Below are 21283 nucleotides of genomic sequence, written 5' to 3' on the forward strand. Positions count from 1 at the left end.
GGAATTTTTTCAAGAGGGTGTCGACAAAGGTCTTTCAGTTAGTACCTTAAAGGTACAGGCGGCAGCTATCAGTGTTTTTCTCTAATTTTCTCTATTGGAAAATCCCACTATAGCTAGATTCTTCAAATCAATTTCTAGGTCCAGGCCAGTAGTGGTTAGAAGTTGTCCAACCTGGGACCTGTCCCTGGTGCTTCAAACTCTGGTAGAATTTCCTTTTGAGTCCCTAGAGGATATCTCAGTTAAGTTACTTACCTTTTAAAAACAATATTTCTTGTGGCAATTACCTCAGCTCGTAGGGTAAGTGAGTTTACAGGCCCTATCAGTGAGGGAGCCTTTCCTCACAATTTTTGAGGATCGGGTTGTTTTGAAAACTGATCCAGGATTTCTGCCTAAAGTGGCCAGTACATTCCACAGATCCCAGGACATTGTACGGCCAACCTTTTTGTAGTTCGCCAAAGGGCGACCAAGGAAGAAAATTTTAGTTTTTTTAGACGTGAGAAGAATTCTTCTTGTCTACCTTGAGGTCACCAAGACCTTTAGAAAAAAAGACGCCTTGTTTGTCCTCTTTTCAGGAGCACACAAGGGAAAGAGTGCATCTAAAGCCACCTTGGCTAGATAGATAAAGCAAGCTATTTCTGAAACTTACAAAATTAGGGAAGTTCCTCCGCCTTTTGTCACTGCGCACTCAACAAGAGCCTTGTCTGTGTCTTGGGCTAAGAGGGCTAGAGCCTCACAAGAACAAATTTGCAGGGCTGCCACATGGTCCAGTTTTTCGACCTTCATTAAACATTATCGCCTGGATCTCCTATCTGCTCGGGAGCAGGCATTTGGTTGTAAGGTCCTTCAGGCAGTTGTCCCTCTCTAGACTGGTAAGTTCTGGCTCATCGTCTCATGGGCTGTCCTGGAAGACGCTTAGAGAAAAACTGAGTTAGACTTACCGGTAACTCCTTTTCTGAGAGTCTTCCAGGACAGCCGGATTCCCACCCGGTTTTGTCTTGAAGTTATGTGTATTATGCATATGTTTTACATGGACGTCCTATGGTTCTCGAGAATACTGACATGGGGCCTGCGCACTTTTATCTGGTGGGGGTTAACGTGTTTCCTGTCCTGGTAGGAGGAGCCCTAGGTCTCATGGGCTGTCCTGGAAGACTCTCAGAAAAGGAGTTATCAGTAAGTCTAACTCAGCTTTTTGATACTTTTGTACCATTGCTGACAGCTGAAGTATAAACAAAACCATTGCGGTAGGTATTGGTAATTGGTATCGGCGAGTACTAATTAAAAAAAAGTATCAGTGCATCCCTACTTTTTACTTTTCCCTCAGCATGGCCCTGAAACTGAGCTGTAGCATGGTGGCCAAGACCATACAGCGGTATAACAGGACAGGTTCCACTCAGAACAGGCCTTGCCATGGTTGACCCAAGAAGTTGACTGCACGTGCTCAGCGTCCTATCCAGAGGTTGTCTTTGGGAAATAGACAAATGAATGCTGCCAGCATTGCTGCAGAGGTTGAATAGGTGGTGGGGGAGTCAGCCTGTCAGTGCTCAGACCATATGCCGCACACTGCATCAAACAGTTTGCTGTAGACAAGAAGACTAAGGACATGGATTACTGGAACCATGTCCTATGGTCTGATGGGACCAAGATAAACTTATTTGGTTCAGATGGTGTCAAACGTGTGTGGCGGCAACCAGGTGAGGAATACAAAGACAAGTGTGTCTTGTCTACAGTCAAGCATAGTGGTGGAAGTGTCATACCCTAGGCCTGCATGAGTGCTGTCGGCACTGGAGAGATACAGTTCATTGAGGGAACCATGAATGCCAACATATACTGTGACATACTGAAGCAGATCATGATCTCCTCCCTTCGAAGACTGGGCCGCAGAGCAGTATTCTAACTTAACGACCCCAAACACGGGTCAAGCATGTCTCCACTGGATGGACTGGCCCAGCATGTCTCCAGACCTAAACCCTATTGAGCATCTGTGGGGTATCCTCAAATGGAAGGTGGAGGAGCACAAGGTCTCTAACATTCACCAGCTCAGTGATGTCTTCATGGAGGAGTGGAAGAGGACTCCAGTGGCAACCTGTGAAGCTCTGGTGAACTCCATGCCCAAGAGGGTTAAGGCAGTGCTGGAAAATAATGGTGCCCAATTCGGACATTTTCACCTAGGGCTGTATTGCTTTTGGTGCCAGTGGTTTAGACATTAATGGCTGTGTTGAGTTATTATGAGGGGACAGAAAATTTACACTGTTGTACAAGCTGTACACTCACTTTACATTGTAGCAAAGTGTAATTTCTTCAGTGTTGTCACATGAAAAGATATAATAAAATATTTACAAAAATGTGAGGATTGTACTCATTTTTGTGAGATACTGTACACCTTGACATACATTTTTTAATCCTCTGCTAAATGTTTAATGACCGGATTAGATCTCATGTGCACTTAGATGAGTGCTATGCCCAGTTTGACCGCACGTTTTCTCTCTCCTCTAGTTTCCCGCTCTCTCTCCTCATTCAGTTGTAAAGTGGGCCCCTGGAAGCTTGTGGGGATCTCTTTCCTCCACTCCAAAAACCAATGTATGTGCCTCATCCTGATCAGTCCTGATATCTACAATAGATACCTTCTGTTCCGTTTTCTCTGGAAGTGCGTTCTCCTCTATGCATCATTGTATGGCAGCCCCAACATCCATGATTTGGTCTATTGGTTGGTCTACTTTGGTCACTTATGAACCAGAGGGATCCCCCCCCCCCCACAATTCGCTTGGACCCCTTTCACACTGAGGCACTTTTCAGGCGCTTTCATGCTAAAAAAAAGCGCCTGAAAAGCTCACGAAAACCTCTTTCCATTAAAATCAATGAATGCTTTCAAACTGGGGCAGTGGGCTGGCAGGGCAGTGAAAAAACGCCCCTCTCCATTGAGAAAGTGGAAACTCCTGCGCTGTCAGGGGGGGGCTACGCTAAAAGGACACTGCTGCAACACCTAAGTACTGATCCAAGGCAGGACAAATGAGACAAAAGTGGGGGAAGATGGTAGTTGCGCTGTGATGAAGAGGGGGGGGGGGAGCTACAAAGATGACTAAAGTGGCAAAGTGAACTAAAAAAGCAGAAACGGGCCAATGCATGAATGGATCCTACATGCCAAAAGAACATGGTGGGGATGCAGTGCAGTGCAACGTAGCTAATCAACATGACTATAATGTTGCGGGCAGACAAAGCCTAATATATAAAGGTAATTGTGAAACAGTGACTGCTTGAATATAGCAAAGAAAAATTGCATATACTAACACAAATAGGATGAATAATGACACAATGCAAAAAAATATATAATGCAAGAAAAATATATGTGGGCTAGTGCCCCATTAGAAAAAACGTGCCAAATCCTGGTGAACTACAAGTGACAAATTCCTAGGGCAAACATGAATATTAGTTCTATCATCCAGTCCAAAAAACAAAAACTCGTGATGAGAAACACAAAACAATTCCAATCGTGAAGGGAAGGGGGATCTTCAGTGAGGACACCTCCGCGTTTGCAAGCCGCTTACCTTACAGCTGTAAGGTGTACAGCCTGCGTTGCAAATGACCCGCAGGTGTAGACGTTCCGTGTATAAGGTAGTGACAATGATGAACATGCCAAGCGAAATATAAAAAATAAAAAGTATACAGCATGTACAATAACTCTGTAACGACCACAGTGGAGGGGGGGGCAAGACACACACGGGGGGAGGTTGCACTCACTTTCATGAAGTGAGTGTGGGCATCAATCCACGAGCGCCGAGCTCGTATGCCTCCAGGGATATCACCAATCTGGAATCTGTCCCCGTGCCTGGGAACTGGAATATGTCCCCGTGCCTCACTCCTCAGTGTTCGTCAGGTAGAGTAGTGATGTACAGTGTGAGGGGGAAAGAGACGCACATAGCGTGATCCCATATAAAAGGTATATTTATTTAATAAAACAATTCCAATCAACTTACATTTAAAACAATGCCGCAGTGTGTAGTAACTACGAGCGCCGAGCTCGTCTCCTGTTGTTTGTCTGTGGCAGCGTCCCGTGCTCCAATCCTAATGCATATCGTCACGTCACGTGACTTCTTCAGAGGATCCCCTCTCCATTGAAATTAAAGGAAAGCTCTTCAAAAGCATCTGAAAAGCTCTTCAAAAGCGTTCAAATGTTTTACTGGCAATTTAGAAGCGCCTCAGAGTGAAAAGGGCCTTAGGAATAACTTCAGTTCTACTGCATGTAGCCAGCTTTAGGAGCGGCTGACTTCCTGCAGTGGGTAAACGCATGTTATGTTGCACAATAATGTGCTTTGAACTGAGACAGCCCATTAGAATGAATTGACTGCCAGCACACCATAATGTGGCAAAAATTGAGCATGACCGTTAATTTTTAACGCAACGCACTACATTGCTGTACCATATGTTGTCGTTCATTGCGTCGTGCTGTAGCGTATGTGCGTTGGTCAACCATTCAGAATCATTAGCATTGCAATGCATGTTATGTGTGTTACTGCGCGATGTGGTAAAATGCACGTTGTTATAACATGTTGGCGTAAATAAGCCCTCATCATTGCTTCGTTACTTGATGAGTCACGGACCCAGAATGAGCACCTCTGAGAAATAGAGAGCAAACAATCATCATGGTAATAGCTTATTGAAATGGGAAACACCGCTTTTAAACTCTCTGGCATTGGCGTACAAAGTCTATTATGCCTCTGGGTTTACCTCCAGGACATTATTACCTCCAGGACATTCACTAATATGAAAATGAATGTTAATTATCTGAGACATTCCTATGTACAACAGAGGAACAAGCAAGGCTTAATCCAAACGGCTACCTTAAAGAACAAGTTGGTAATGACAGATCCCAGATGTCTGAGTCTGTCTAAAAAGTTAAGCGATTCTAAAGGCGATTAAAAAAGAAAAATAGCACATGTTATACTTACCTGCCCTGTGCAGTGGTTTTGCACAGAGCAACCTGGATCCTTCTCTTCTCGGGTCCCCTGCAGGTGCTCCTGGCCCCTCCCCCCTGCTGAGTGCCCCTATAGCAAGCAGCTTGCTATAAGAATACTCGTTCAGACTCACTTCTGGGCCGGCTCTGTGTATTCTTTGACACATAGAGCTTAGCGTGGCCCTGCCCTCCTCATTGGCTGTGATTGACAGCAGCAGGAGCCTGTCCAATGAGAGAGCGAGCAAGCCAAGAGGGACGATGCTCTTATGAACCTCGCTAGATCAGGATAAGGTACGTATTTAGGAGGGCTGGGGGAGGAAGCTGCGTGCAGAAGGTTTTTTTTACCTTAACACATAGATGGCATTAAAGGGGTTGTAATCTCAGAAGGTTTCTCTATCTTAATGCATTCTTTGCTTTAAGATAAAAAGCCTTCTGTATTCAGCAGCCCCCCCCAATACTTACCTGAGGTTCCTCTTTGTCCAGCGATCTCCATGAGTGTCTCGGTTGTCCGAGATTCTCCCTCCTGATTGGCTGAGACTCAGCAGCGGCGTCATTGGCTGCCGCTGCTGTCAAAGTCAGCTAGCCAATCGGGGGTGAGGGGGGCAGGGCCAGGTCGTGGCTCTCTGTCTGAATGGACACAAGGAGCTGTGACTCGGCTCGGGTGCCCCCATAGCAAACTGCTTGCTGTGAGGGCACTGAACAGGAAGGAGGGGCCAGGAGCAGTGAAGAGGGACCTGAGAAGAGGAGGATCGGGGCTGCTCTGTGCAAAACCATTTCACAGAGGAAGTAAGTATAACGTGTGTTATTTTATAGGAAATAAAATACAATCACTTTTAGGTAAAAAAAAAAAAAAAAACCTTGTATCTTTTTAGTAGCAATGTAATTCATCACTTCTTCAATAAAAAGTAATAGTGACATAACTGTATAGAGCAGTGGTTCTCAACTCCTGACCTCAGGGCCCACTAACAGGACAGGTTTTCAAGATAATTGAAATACATACACAGGTTATATCAGTTGCTGCTCAGTGATTGCAGTATTCTAGTCTGCATCTCACCAAGGTAATGCTTAAAATCTGGCCTGTTAGTGGGTCCTGAGGACAGCAGTTAAGAACCACTGGTATAGAGGGTTTATAAAGTCTGGCCCTCATAGAATAGTAGACACAATATAATGTATGTGTTCAAACTGTATGACTGCCCTGGGAATATGATCATTTTAATATAATATATCCTAAGTCCAGGGTCAGTTATGTGGGTCAAGAATTGATGTGAACGTTCCGGAGTTCTCCATATAATGCTCCAGATTTGCTGTTGCTGTCCAAATACAGAAACCAAATGACATGTATATTGGTAAGGTTGTACTTTCTTTTGCATGGCTGCAGATGGCAGTGTTGTAGTGCATTTCTCCTTCCAAAAAAAAAAAAAAAATGTTTCTATGGGGACTGTGTATAACGATCTGCAAAATAACTTTATTTTCTTTTGCTGAACCTCTTCCCAATTTTCATCCTATTTTTTTTATTTTTTATTTTTTTTCAAAAGTTAATAATAGAAGATTGCAACATTGTAGAAGAATAATCTGAACTATAGATCGACTATTATAGAGAGTAAGATTTAGGAACGCAGTGAAATTGTAATAAGCATACTTAAAATTTCAATAAATGGCAAAAATGTGTAAAAACATACCCTGGGGCCCCAGCAGAAACATTCAGCAGTAATAAAGTCACAAATAAAGTAAATATACATTTTTCTAATCGCCAAACGTTGTTCTAATGACATGTCACTATATGGAGACATGGCATTAGGAACAGGGGATTTCAAAAATTAATATCTACTTTTATTTGTGACTTTTATTACTTTTAAATGTGTCTGCTGGTTCCCCAGGGTATGTTTTGTACTATCTATTGAAATTTTGAGTAGGCTTAATAAAAGTGATTTTTTTTATTTTTATTCTATTATTTATTTATTTTTAATATTCACAGGGGTTGATTTACTAAAACTGGAGAGTGCAAAATCTGGTACAGCTGTGCATGATAGCCAATCTGCTTCTAACTTCAGCTTTTTCAATTTTGCTTTGACAAAAAAAAAAAAAAAAAATCTGGAAGCTGATCGATTTCCATGCAGAGCTGCACCAGATTTTGCACTCTCCTGTTTTAGTAAATCCACCCCATTGTGTTCCCAGATCTTACTGACAATATGTTGATTCATATATATTTTTAATTGGGTTACACAGTTTTTAACCTGATTTTCTGACACAGAAATATACATATTTTGCATTATCGACTATAAATTTGAGTGGAAGAAACTGCAAAATAGTCAAGCAACAAATGTCAGGATGATGATGGCACTTTGAGAAAATGGTCTGCAGTTTGCTTCCTTTTGCAAATCATCAATATTCTGGGTCTTGGTTGGCATACATGTCTATATTTTTGCCAAATAAAAACTGTCATCCTCAGAATTAATTTTGTTGGCTCATTTTAACATTATTCAAAATCATTGCTCCCAGCTTCCCTCATTTAGAGTTACTGCCCCTCTTGTAGAACCAAATCCCTCTTCCCCTCTTGTAGAACCAAATCCCTCTTCCCCTCTTGTAGAACCAAATCCCTCTTCCCCTCTTGTAGAACCAAATCCCTCTTCCCCTCTTGTAGAACCAAATCCCTCTGCCCCTCTTGTAGAACCAAATCCCTCTTCCCCTCTTGTAGAACCAAATCCCTCTGCCCCTCTTGTAGAACCAAATCCCTCTTCCCCTCTTGTAGAACCAAATCCCTCTTCCCCTCTTGTAGAACCAAATCCCTCTGTCCCTCTTTTTCCCAACTTCCTTTGTTTAGACGGACTATCCCTCTTTTAGAACCAAGTCGTTCTTCTAAAACCAAATCCCTCTGTTTTTCTTAAGGAACCAAATCCCCCCATCTCGCTTTTAGAACGAAATGCTTCTTTTTGAAACTAATCTTTGTCCCTCTGTCTCTCCTTTTTTTTTTTTTTTTTTTTTTAAATTCCCTCTTACCTACTCTTTGAAATGAATACCTCTGTCCCGCTTTTAGAACAAATTTCATCTGTCCCTCTTATAGAGCCAAATCCCTTTGTCCCTCTTCTTCCTAACTTCCCTTGTTTAGAGGGACTATCCCTCTCTTAGAACCAAGTCCCTCTTTTAAAACTAAATCCCTCTGTTCTTCTTTTAGAACCAAATACCACTGTCTCGCCTTTAGAACTAAATACCACCGTCCTTCTTTTTGAAGCTAATCTTTGTCCCTCTTATAGAACCAAATCCTGCTGTCCCTCTTTTTGAAACAAATTCCACTTTCCCACTATTTAAAACAAATCCCTCTGTCCCACCTTTAGAACCAAACACTCGCTGTCTCTCTTTTCAAAACAATTCCCCCTGTCCCGCCTCTGGCACCAGTTCCCCCTGTCCCGCCTCTGGCACCAGTTCCCCCTGTCCCGCCTCTGGCACCAGTTCCCCCTGTCCCGCCTCTGGCACCAGTTCCCCCTGTCCCGCCTCTGGCACCAGTTCCCCCTGTCCCGCCTCTGGCACCAGTTCCCCCTGTCCCGCCTCTGGCACCAGTTCCCCCTGTCCCACCTCTGGCACCAGTTCCCCCTGTCCCACCTCTGGCACCAGTTCCCCCTGTCCCACCTCTGGCACCAGTTCCCTCTGTCCTTCTTTTTGTTCTGATGTATGATATATGTAACTCTTAGGGCTCATTCACACTAGTGGTTGAGCTGCATTCCCCTTTAACTGCAGAGGCAGTGATCGGGGGTATACACATGGTATGGCAATGGCAGGAATTGTACCGCCTGTCAAATCCAGTTGGCATATTGTCTGCCAAGCTTGACCCATTTTAGTGAATGTGGCTGCTCTGCAAGCACCCTGCATCTGAGTGTCATGTGGATCGCTCTTCAGAGACCAAAGCAAGTGTGAACGAGCCCTAAAAGTCTTCTAATTGCACTAAACCCATCTTTAAATTATTGCAAATATTATTTTACAAAGCCGGTGAAAGGAAAGTGGTGAAGAGCGCAGTTAACCATTCATTTTTTTGCATATCAATTCTTTGTGGTACGGCTAACTGGGGGGGGGGGGGTGCGTTCTTTTCCTACAATATACAAAATGTTGGAAAAATGAACAGAGAAATTGATTTTATGATTTTATAAATGGTGTAGAACTGTAAACAAAAGAAATAAATGGACATCGGTAAGTGCGATCTTTGGCACTTTTGACTGCATCACTTTTTAAAGCTGCGGTTCAGGCAAACGGCTAAATACACAGATGGCATGCATACAGCATATGGGAGCTGTTCTGTTCTACCTGCAAAAAGAATTTGTATTGTATTGCTTTCCATCCACTTTTCAGCTTTACACGGTCTTGGAAATTGTATTGATAGGCTACTCCTATCCTGATATTGATCAGAGGTTCTAAATTAATAACTACTGCGGTAAGGAACGGACACAAAAATATACAGTGCATCCAGAAAGTATTCACAGCGCTTCATTTTGTTCCACATTTTGTTATTTTACAGCCTTATTTCAAAATATTCCAAAATGGATTAAATTCATTCTGTTCCTTAAAATTCTACAAACAATGCCCCATAATGACAAAGGGAAAGAAGTTTGAAAGGAGAATTTTTTTGTTTGTTTTATTTCACATTGATCAGTTTTTCTTCAGTTTTTGCCGTACCAAATATGTGGTAGAAAAATGCATGAGCAACCCTCAAGGTTTTTCACCTTAATGCATTCTATGCATTCTCGGGTCCTGATTGGATAGAATGATAGCAGCGCAGCCATTGGTTCTCGCTGCTATCAATCATATCTAATGACGCGGGGCAGAGTCCTGCTGTCTGTGTCAATGGAAGCAACAGCAGGATACGGGAGCGCGCCTGCACGAGTTCCCCCGAGGGAGAGCGACTCTCCAACAGGACACTCTTGAGGAGGAGCGCCACTGAGGGACCCCAGAAGAGGAGGATCAGGACCACTCTGTGCAAAACGAACTGCACAGAGGAGGTACGTATGACACGTTTGTTTAAAAAAAAAAAAAAAAAGAACCTTGTACGTATCCTTTAAATCCTATGGAACTCTTCACACCAGTCAGTTGTGTTTATAAAAGTCCTGAATGCTGCATGTGCATGTTTGGTGTGGTGAGAAAAACGCACCTCCACATTGAAATGAATGGAAAACTCATTAAAAAAAAAAGCATCAAAAATGCACCTGCGCTTGTATTTGTGCTGCGTTTTTTGAATCGCATGTCCTTTCTTCACAGGTGCAAAACGCACCGGAAAAGCGGCAAAAACACATATGCGCTTTTACTGCCTTTTTACGACGGAGCAGTGTTTGAAAGCAGCCTTCCATTTTGTGAACCCCTTTTAATGTGTGTATTTTATATCTCCCTGGAGTCCAGTTTTAAATGAATGAGATTTCTGCCATTATCCCGGTTCTGGTGGTATGGTCTGTGTAACCTACATGTGTTCCTTGCAATATAGGCCAAGCACATGTTGTCCCAGCTCTGACAGAGAAGTGTTGTCTATTGCTATTTATGAAATATACTGTATATTGCTGTAATGACACAAACAAGCGGAGTACAAAGGTGTCACATCGCAGCTCACGTGTTCTTGTGAAATCTGGGCCAGGATGATTAATGAATCTCCTGGCCGCAGAGTTTCCTCTGTAGAGTAGGAATGATGCCGAGCTTCTCGTTAATTAGAATTATGCATCTTTTCCAGGTACGGTCTGCGGGAATTTGTGGTCATGTCTCCATCGGGTAACGACGCCGTCATCAGCGAATCTAAGTGCAATCTCCTCCTGAGCTCCATGTCTATAGCTCTGGGGAACACAGGATGGTGAGTTACACAATACAATGTAAACACTGTACAAGAACTCCACTAAGCTGTATTTGTATGTGAACTGGGAACATAACATAAGGCTTCATCATTCTGGGAAAAACTACAACCTGTTTTTATAAGAAGAAAAAAACCTTTCTGGGGTTTTAAAGCCTCTAATCCCTTTGAAGTATTTAAGTTTGGATTTATGAGTCTGCCCAAGCAGCCTTCTGTTGTATTTTGGGCTTGATACATTTTAAAGGGGTTGTAAAGGTTTGTGTTTTTTCACCCTAATGTATCCTATGCATTAAGGTGAAAAAACACCTGGCAGTGACCGGCCCCCAGCCCCCCCCCGTTTTACTTACCTAAACCCTGGAACTTGTCCCACGGGGACGCGCTGTCTCTGCCCGGGGTTCTGGGCTCTTGATTGGATAGATTGATAGCGGCGCAGCCATTGGCTCCTGCTGCTGTCAATCAAATCCAATGACGCTGGCATCGGGGGGCGGGGCCGAGTCCTGCATTCGGCCTCTATGGATGCCGAATGCTGGACTCGGGAGCGCGCCCGCAAGGTAACTCCCCGGGAGAGTGCTTCTCCCAGGTGGTTATCTGATGTGGGGAGGAGCCGAGAGAGCCGATGAGGAACCCCAGAAGAGCAGGTTCAGGGCCACTCTACAAAATGAGTTGCACAGTGGAGGTATGACATGTTTGTTATTTAAAAAAAAAAAAGCAAAAAAACGAACCTTTAGTGTCACTTTAAAGCGGAGTTCTGCCGAATTTTTAAAATATGGACACTTACCTGTCCAGGGTGCCCGCGGTGTCGGCACCTGAAGCCGATCTGTCTCTCGGGTGGAGGGACCACCATCGTCGGTAAGGGAATCAGGAATTGAAGCCTTGCGGCTTCACAGCCTGGTTCCCTACTAGGCATGCGCGAGTTGTGCTGCGTGATTCCACTGGTCCCTGCTGTTTTCTGGGTTCTGTGTGTCTCCCAGAAGACAGCAGGGGGGGATGGAGGAGGCGCCAGATATAGCATAGATATCCACAGATACTGCGGCTATCTATGCCCGGAAGTGGGAGCAAATACCTGGATTATAACCCCCCCCCCCCCCCCCCCGAAAGGTGCCAAATGTGTCACCGGAGGGGGGGAGGATTCCGAAAAGTGGAAGTTCCATTTTTGGGTGGAACTCGGCTGTAAGGATAACATGAAAGCTCATTCAATAAAACTCCTCAAAGACCGACTTAAAGTCTCCAGGGAAACCCATCTTGTTTTGGTCTGTCTTTATTAACCACATAACCACCTCCGAAAGATTTACCCCCCTTCATGACCAGGCCATTTTTTGCTATACGGCACTGTGTTACTTTAACTGACAATTGTGCGGTTGTCCGACACTGTACCCAAATAACATTTTATATCATTTTTTCACACAAATAGAGCTTTCTTTTGGTGGTATTTGATCACCTCTGGGTTTTTTTTTTTTTTGCACTATAAACTAAAAAAAGACCTGAAAATTTTGAAAAAAAAAGTCAATGTTTTTTTACTTTCTGCTATGAAACATATGTAATAAAAAATAAAAAAATATCTAATTTCTTCATAAATTTAGACCAATATGCATTCTGCTACATATTTACCGTATTTATCGGCGTATAACACGCACTTTTTTCCCCTTAAAATAAGGGGAAAATCGTGGGTGCGTGTTATACGCCGATCCCCGCTATTTTGTGATCTGTCGGAGCGATCGCCGCCGACATTCACATAGCTTGTATTTTTAAACATGGCGCCGCGGAGTTCGGAGGGACTCGGGGGCGCTCGTTCAGCTGAACGAGCGCTGCCGAGGACACAGTGACTGGGCGGAGCCGAGATACACATACCCGAGGGTTCTCGGCTTTTCTCGGCGCCGTTCACAGTCACGCCCAGTCCCGCCATTGGACCTCTGTTATGTCCATCATAGGGACTGGGCGTGACTGTGAACGGCGCCGAGAATAGCCGAGAACCCTCGGATATGTGTATCTCGGCTCCGCCCAGTCACTGTGTCCTTGGCGGCGCTCGTTCAGCTGAACGAGCGCCCCTGAGTCCCTCCGAACTCCGCGGCGCCATGTTTAAAAATACAAACTAAACGTTTGTATGTCGGCGGCGACAAGGCTGCACGGACCACTGGGGACAAGGCTGCACTGGGGCAAAGCTGAACTGGGGCAAAGCTGCACTGGGGCAAAGCTGCACTGGGGACAAGGCTGCACTGGGGACAAGGCTGCACTGGGGCAAAGCTGCACTGGGGACAAGGCTGCACTGGGGACAAGGCTGCACTGGGGACAAGGCTGCACTGGGGACAAGGCTGCACTGGGGACAAGGCTGCACTGGGGACAAGGCTGCACTGGGGACAAGGCTGCACTGGGGCAAAGCTGCACTGACAAGGCTGCACTGGACACTGGGGAAAGGCTGCAGATGAACACTGATGAGGCTGCATTGATGGGCATTTAAATGTAAGTTTTTTTTCCTTAAACTTCCCTCCTAAAAGTTTTTTTCCTTAAAATTCCCTCCTAAACTTGGGGTGCGTGTTATACGCCGGCGTGTGTTATACGCCGATAAATACGGTATATGTTTGTTCAACTTTCAAGACAAAGAAAAAAAAAAAACAAATAGCAGTGGTACATACTCTTCAGACAAGTATAGATGACCTTATTCGGGACTAAATAATATCAACAAAACATGAATTACCAGAAAGCAGTATTGCAATTTAGCTTTAAACCGACATTTTAAGAAAAGGGAAAATTCAGCTTAGGTCCCTTTCACATGTGTGCGACGTTTCCTGCGACTTTAGACATCAGAGTCGCATTACAAGTCGTACCCCATGATTCCCGATAATAACCATTCATATCTGTGCGACTTCAAAGTAGTCCCTGTACTACTTTGGTACGATTTGATGCGAGTTGAGGTCCATAGACAGTCATTGCCTAAAATGTCGGCCGTAAAATCGTGCGACAAACAAGTCGCTGGCTGTGTGAAAGGCGCCTTTTGGTGAGGAGAGAGGGAAACCATTTCAAGAAAAGATAGGAAAGAGGGGACTGCTACATATTTTTGGTTAAAAAAAAAAAAATCCCAATAAGCGTATATTGATTTTGTTTGTGTGAACGTTTTTATAGTGTCTACAAACTATGAGTTATATGCTAAAATGTTTATTTTTTTTCTACTAGTAATGTCGGCGATCAGCGGCTTCTAGCAGGACTATGATAATATGGCTGACAATCTGACACTTAGCCCAGGTTCACACTGAGCTGCGGGAATGAAGCCGTGCAAGTTCAATTGAACTCGCACGATTTCACTCCCGCATGTCAGTCCTGATTTCGGCCGCAATTTCAGAAACATCTGTGCAAGTTTCTGCACAGATGTCAATGTAAATCGCAGCCCGAAATCGCAAAAAGTAGTACAGAAACTACTTTTTGAAATCGGTGCGGCGCCGCAAATGCAGCATCGCACCGATTAGGACGGTGCCAAATCGCATGTCAAATCGTACCCGTGTAAACCAGCGCTCACTGACACTTTGTGGGAACCAGTGACCCTAATGCAGTGATCAGTGCTAAAAATATACAGTACACTGTCACTGTACTAATGACGCTGGCTGCGAAGGGGTTAACCTCTAGGGTCAATCAAAGGGTTAAATGTGTGCCTAACAGTGCTTTCTGCATTCACTGTGAGGTTCTTTTGCTAAGAAATGTGCTAGTTTTTTTTCCCCTGCTTTGCGGGGAGACAAAAACCAGCATATCCCCACTGACAGGACGGAACTGTGTATTGTTTACATTCGCAGAGCTCTGTGCTGTCATCGTCTATCAGCGGGCTCCAGTGGCCGATCATTTGGCTGGGACCCGCTGATCGGCTTGTGCTGTGACTAAACACAGTACACCCAACGCAGCCCTTACCCAGAAGTGCTGGATTACGTATCTAGTACGTGATCCAGCGCAGGAGAGCCGCTTTGCCGCCGTACTCCTACGTAAAGTGCTCTGTAAGCGGTTATGTCAGATTGGTTGCTATGGGTTTCTGCACTTTGCATTTGTTCCCTTCTCTGTTCATTTTTTTTTCCTCTAAAATACAGCATTCTTTCAGATGCGACTTGAGTCGTATAGAATCACATGACAATGGAAAACGCATTGTTTTCACTGATGCTCGTTTATATCAATGCAAATCAGCGCAACGCTATTTTTGGCAGATGTTCCTGTACTACTTTGGTGCGGTTCCAGCTTCATAGAATATGCAAAATATATCCAAGTTGCACTACATAAACGCACTGAAAATCGGGTCAAAATCGGATTGTGAACCTAGCCTTAGATGTTTGCTCAGCTGTAAGTAGATCTTTTAATCAACCTGCGCATCTGTGTAAAACTAATGCATTGCAGCTTGGGCTGCTTTCACGCTGATTTTGTTTTTTCTTCTGTTTTTGCGTTAAAAAAAATCAGAAGAAAAACGTGTGACCATGTAATTCTATGGAACTCTTCACACTGATCCGTTGTGGGTCCGCTGTGTGTAAAATCCTGCTTGTTGCACTTATGCTGCGTTAAAAAAAACACACCAAAAATTAACCTTGCATATTATCGTTGCCTGCACACCCTCCCTCCCAAACACTGGGCATCACAAAGGAATCTGACTCTCTTAAGGGAAATAACTAAGCTACCTGTGCCGTTATAATGGCAAGAAACTGTCAGGAGTGGCCTGCGCCACACTAAGGCAGGCCATAGATTATGCGATTTTCTTTCCTGCAACTATGGGTTGCAGGAAAGAAAATCACTAGATTCCCCCATTAACACAGTCCGTGTTGATGGGGGAATCCCTCTTGTGGAGCTGTGTTCTCGGAGGGGGAGGGGGCTGGGGCTGGGGGGTGCGTGATGAGCTGTCCCTGCGGAGAGAACACAATGGTTATTGCTAGTGACAAAATTTGCATGTTAGAAATCCGTCATACTGGTTGTACCCAAGTCAATCGATGTCTGCACCTGATTAAAGTGGTAGTAAACTCTCATTTGTGATTTAGGAGATCTTCAGGTGAGCAGCAGTTCCTTCAGAGCTGTGTGCCGTGAGCCTCGTGATCACGGCTCATCCAGTCAGTCATGAGTCCCCGAACCCGGAAAGAAGACCGGGTGAAGATGAAAGCGCCTGCAGCAGTGACAGTGCGCCACTGGAGGGCTTCGTTTCATTATGATACTGCCTTGTAGGAAAAAAAACTTTTATTATTATTTTTTTGACAAGACTTTACTACCGCTTTAACAGAGGGAATGTGGCAGTTTTCCATATAGAAAACTGCTGACGATTCCCGCCAGGTGCAACCTTGTGTGAAATGTGGACTGTTAGCAGGCAGCTCCCATCCCTCTCTCTGCTCATGCAGTGATTACACTACAGAAGCAGAGCCTGTAGGATTAACAACATTCCATCCTCCTGACCACTCTGTGCCAAGAGCGGGGGGAGGGCAGCCTCTGACCATTTTTTTTCTGTTTCAATATACTTATTGAATTTTCAGCGTAAACATAACAAGCTCACAGTTTGCCCACACAGGGGCAGAGCTCTAAACAGTCACATTAAAGAATAAGTACAAATAGGCAATGTATAATATTAAATCAGCAAAGGACTAGCCAAACCCAAGGAGGACCAGTGGGAAAGTCAGAGGAAACATTGCTACTATTGCCAAGCTGTCCTCTAAGGGGGTGACAATCCCCAAAGACAAGTCTCATCTAGTAGAAGAAAGTAAGAACAAAGTAAAAAGAAAGAAAGAGAAAAGCAAGAAAGGAGAGAGGAGCAAGAGGAGAAAAAAGGTATCATGGACTCGGGACTGGCACAGACAATGCCTATAAATGACCATAACTGGTCAGAAGTAAAGATGGGAAACAGTACAGTAGCTTATCCCGGGTTCCCAGACTTTGAGAAACTTTGGGTGTGAATCCTTAAGAATACTGGACATCTGTTCTTTGACCATCATAGCAGTCAACTGTGTTTTCACACCCTGGAAGGCAACCATCCGAGTCTTCCAGGCCTGAGCTATGGTACGTTTGGCAGAGATAAAAGGTAGGAAGCCAATTTAGCCTCTGACCATTTTTTTATGTGCATGGTGCTTGCATCACGGTTTGTTAACTCTTTCCTCTGTGTCCAGTTTTCATTTGATGATTAGTGGGGTAGTGAGGTGGAGGAAGCGGAGATGCACAGAGTGAATACAGTAGAATTAGGGAGATCCTTGCGCTGCGGGTCCCCAGGTACAGCTTCCTCTCCAGCAAGAACAGGGATCAGCACAGTAGTGATATCACTCAGTCTCACTCCAAATCTGGTGAGGTTATCAGTCACTCAGTGAGGCGCAGCAGCTCCTTATCTCTTACCTGATCACACACTGCAGATATACTCTACTGCTATTAGACTGTAGACCCAGGGGGAGGTAATTTAGGGAGAATTCAAGACAATTAGTAAAACTTTCAGGGTAGTGCTCAGGTGCAATTTATAATTGTAGATGTTCCCTATAAGTAGCACATTTTCAGTTTTGAGTTACGGTAATTTTTTTCTTTATTGCTTTGTAATTTAAGTTCTATTTAATTAGTGCCTGTTTTTCTTACTGCCACTTCCTAACTCATCCGGTATTATTAGATATTGGCTTTCACCAGTTTTACACCAAGATGAGGATTATTACCAAACTCGGCTGTGTAGTGCTAATATCACCCTGTGTAGCAACCTCGGGAGTATGAAATGTAAATGCCAATCTCCTGGCAGCTGATGTATCAAGAGAGAGAAGGAACATGTTCTGATTCTCCGCTCACACTACAGACATTGTATGCTGATACTGCCTCTGGCACCATATAGTATGTCCATGCTGCCTCTGGCAATAGGCTCTATGGCTGGCCCGTAAATAGCTTGATAATAGGAACACGGCCTCACAAATTTGCACATTTCTTTTAATATTCTGGGTTTTTCTGATGTAGGAGTGGGTGATGACAAGCACCTCGGGAGATCAGATGTGTTAGCTATCACATAGCTTGTTTAACTTGTTGAAAAATCTCCCTGACACCGGGACAGAAGAAAGATGTCACAGGCTTACGGTTTCCGTAGAATAAGAATGACGGTGGGGTATCAGGATGCAGTAAGTACAGAGCTCGTGTCATCAGTATGGTGATGATTACCAGCAGTCTAAATGGCAGTCAGGAGTGGAAGCCTGTGGCATGGAGTTTGCAGACTAAGAAAAGCGTGGTCACCAAACTATAAAGCCAGATTTTTGGCAGGTAGAAAAGCTCTCATATTTCTGTTTTTAAGCGGACCTTCAGTCATTTTTTTTCATCTTTCCATCTGTTAAATCTTCTGCCCTTGTTGTTGTTTTAGGTTTGGATAGTAAAATATTTTTTTCTGCCAGTAAATACCTTATACAGCCCACTTCCTGTTTCTTGTCTGGTCATTGGCCTAGACTTATGACATCATGCACAGCTCTCTCTCTCTTGTGAGAGTTTTCCAGGAAGAGAGGGGGGGGGGGGGTGAGTCATAAGAAGGCCAATGAGAGCTGCAGAGCTGGAGGCGTGTCTGTGTAAATCCAGGAAGTGAACAGGCAGCAGCTTCAGCTGCCCACAGTTAAAATGGATGCAGCCAGGCTTGGTGGAGGGAGATTTCTGCAGCATATTTGGCAAGTACAGAATCGCAGTATATATAAAATAATATGCAAAGCGGTTGGAGGGAAGCTTCATAATGGCAAAGATGTTTTTATTACAAATTATGTGAGCAGACTGCAGTTCCTCTTTGACCGCGTAACTAAAATGAGTTCATATACACACTGCACTCCATACGGCTTCTTTTTCATATATACTGGGTGCTGAAACCAAGGAATGGATGACTCCATCTAATTAACTTAGCAATACAGAGGCGCACCGGATACATTATCCTTGGTGGTCTGCTGCTGTGACGCTTTGTGTGAACTGCTGTTTAAAGCAGAACTTTACCAAAAACAACTTGATAAAAAAGTCATTTAGCAGTGAACACATACGGTACATTCCACATTAATACATCTGCTACCAAAATGAGTGTGTGCTGTATGTTGCCTCCAGCATTTCTCCGGTTTCTTCTTGCTGGAAACTGCCATTTTGCTGGTCCAGAGCCCCTGAGCAGCAGTACATCATAAAGTGGAATTAACCCCATCGATTTTAAAGTGTTGCTAAACCCAGGACCCTGCATTCACTATATCTTTCACAGTATACAGAACATGGAAATGCAATTATTTTAGTAAATATAAACTGCTAAATACCTTTTCTCATCAGCAGTATATAGCAGACTTGTGACTGACAGTCCTATGAGGCTGCAGGACCCCTGACTTTTTGTCTGGACAGTGCTGATTGGCCCTGTGCTGATCACATGCACCCTCCCAAAAAACAAAACAAAAATAAACAACTCTCTAGCAATGATGCCAAACTGAATGATGGCAAACAGTCTTGCGCATTAGTGTGATGACCAGGTGATCTATGACTCAAGGGATAGTGTCTCTGCCCTCCAGGATAGGGGATATCCAAGTCACATAAAAAAAAAAGCAGTTCTGTTGTCTTCCCTGTTTTGCTATCTGGAGACTGTCGGTTCCATGACTGATTGCCCCAAACAGGTGGCGTTTACAAGCAATCATTTTCCATGTCTGTGAGTAGTTTTTATCTTATATTTTATCTTGGGATAATGCACAAGGCTGTTACATAGCCAACTGAGCATGTGCAGAGTGTTCCAAAGCTCTGTACGATCAGCAGATTGATTGGGGACAGTAAAAAAAGGGGAGGATCAGAGTAGGCAGGATCAAACAGCGTTTTTACACAGTGCAGAGGATTAACCCCTTAGGTTCCACAGTGAGTATAACAAGCATGCTTTACTGCATATACAGACTGATTTTACTGTTGTGGGTTTAGTAACACTTTAAGACCCCTTTCACACTGATAGCCCTCCGCGTTAGCAGTAATGCTCCAATAGTTTTAGCGGCGCTTTACCGTTGTTTTTGCGGTGCTATTCGGCCACTAGTAGGGCGCTTTTAACCCCTGCTAACGGCCGAAGAAAGGGTTCAATGCGCCTGGAAAGCGTAGTTGCTGAAGCGCTTTGCAGGTGCTTTGGCAGCGCTGCCCATTGAGCCCATTGGCTTCACCGCCCCAAAGATGCTTCTTGCAGGACTTTTTCTAACATCCTGCAAGCGCACCTCTCCAGTGTGAAAGCACTCGGACTCTCACACTGGGGCTGCAGGGGAGGCGTTTTTCAGGGGCTATTTCTAGCCCTTTAGTGCCTGAAAAACGCCTCCAGTGTGAAATGGGTCTTATGGTTTAAAAAAAAAAAAAAAGTTCCATACCTGGAATGCTGAGATTGAGAACTGTCACGTTTGCTTGTGTCCTGAACCAAATTGTCAAACCATCAAATGGCTGGTGTCATAACTGATCACATGTGCAGCACCATAGCAGTTGCAGATCAAGCAGAAGCAGCTTCCTTGGCTGTAAAGGATAGGAGGGTTTAAATCTGCTTTAAAGCTGTCAGGAGATCGGCTTCTACAAACTTGGCAGGGCCTAAAAATGGAGAGCAACTGAGCATGTGCAGAGCGGGGTGTATTACTGCATTTTAAACATCATAGGCACTTATTTTTAATGTTTTATATAGCTATTCCTGAAAAAAGGGTCCAGCATGAAGTGATCTAGCAGGACTTCGTTTTCTCACTAAAGTTCCACTTTAATGTGTTTCTTTTATATCTACCTAGAGTTCAGCTTTAAAGATATCCTATAAGTAGCCGTACCTATTAAACTTGCCTTTATACCCTGTGGCCTTCCATTTATCAGCAAACTACCCGTCCCATCATGCCTTGCTGATCTCCATACACGGTGTTTATCTTGGTACCTGCTCAGGCATCCCAGATGGCTCTACCCCCAGCTGCCGCTACCACAAACACGGCAGAATGTGCAATTTATTTGTGGCTGAACTAAATATTTTCCAGCAGGTCTTATCTTCTATAAATAGCCTGGATACATTATTCTTTATTACGACAGCCACTTGAAAACCCCAGGGAGCTCTGTGCATGGCTCTCGCCTGAGGGCTGCTCCGTGTCCCAGTTAAATATGCACATATTTTATTGTATGAAAAGTTCCAGTATAGTGTTGTCACACCGCATTGTCAAACACATCACTTTGGTTTCCTTATTGGAGTTTCAGCAGCTTCCAAAACTGGCATGTCCCCAAAGAACCTGCCTTAACCCTTTCGATGACGGATGTGGTCTCAGGCAAGTGCTAGACTATGGACTGCTGGCCAGGGTTGGCAGGCTTTTTACCGCACTTTTGTCACCCGAAGGCTGAAAAGACACGTTGATCGTGTTAGTTTGTCCAGGCGGAAGCAGCAGAAAAACCCAGGTACTTTGAGCTATGATGACACTTAAATACATGATTATATATCATTATATATATATATATATATATATATATATATATATATATATAAATATATATATATATATAAAAAGATGGCTTTAGGGTTCTTTTTTTAAAGTGGTTGTAAACCCAAAAACAAAACAAACAAACAAAAAAAAAAAAAACACCTG

At 44.0% G+C, this 21283-nt stretch overlaps 1 protein-coding gene across 2 annotated transcripts in view; it reads left to right on the forward strand.

The window, feature by feature from the left end:
* RAB3GAP1 (RAB3 GTPase activating protein catalytic subunit 1) overlaps positions 1-21283 on the forward strand; it is a 245296-nt gene that overhangs the window by 26398 nt on the left and 197615 nt on the right. For both annotated transcript variants that reach the window (XM_073634286.1, XM_073634287.1), the window contains exon 6: positions 10650-10766. In XM_073634286.1, the coding sequence (XP_073490387.1) occupies positions 10650-10766 (117 nt within the window). The remainder of the gene's footprint in view (positions 1-10649; positions 10767-21283) is intronic.

Source organism: Aquarana catesbeiana, linkage group LG06, assembly GCF_042186555.1.
Source record: "Aquarana catesbeiana isolate 2022-GZ linkage group LG06, ASM4218655v1, whole genome shotgun sequence".
NCBI lineage: Eukaryota > Metazoa > Chordata > Amphibia > Anura > Ranidae > Aquarana > Aquarana catesbeiana.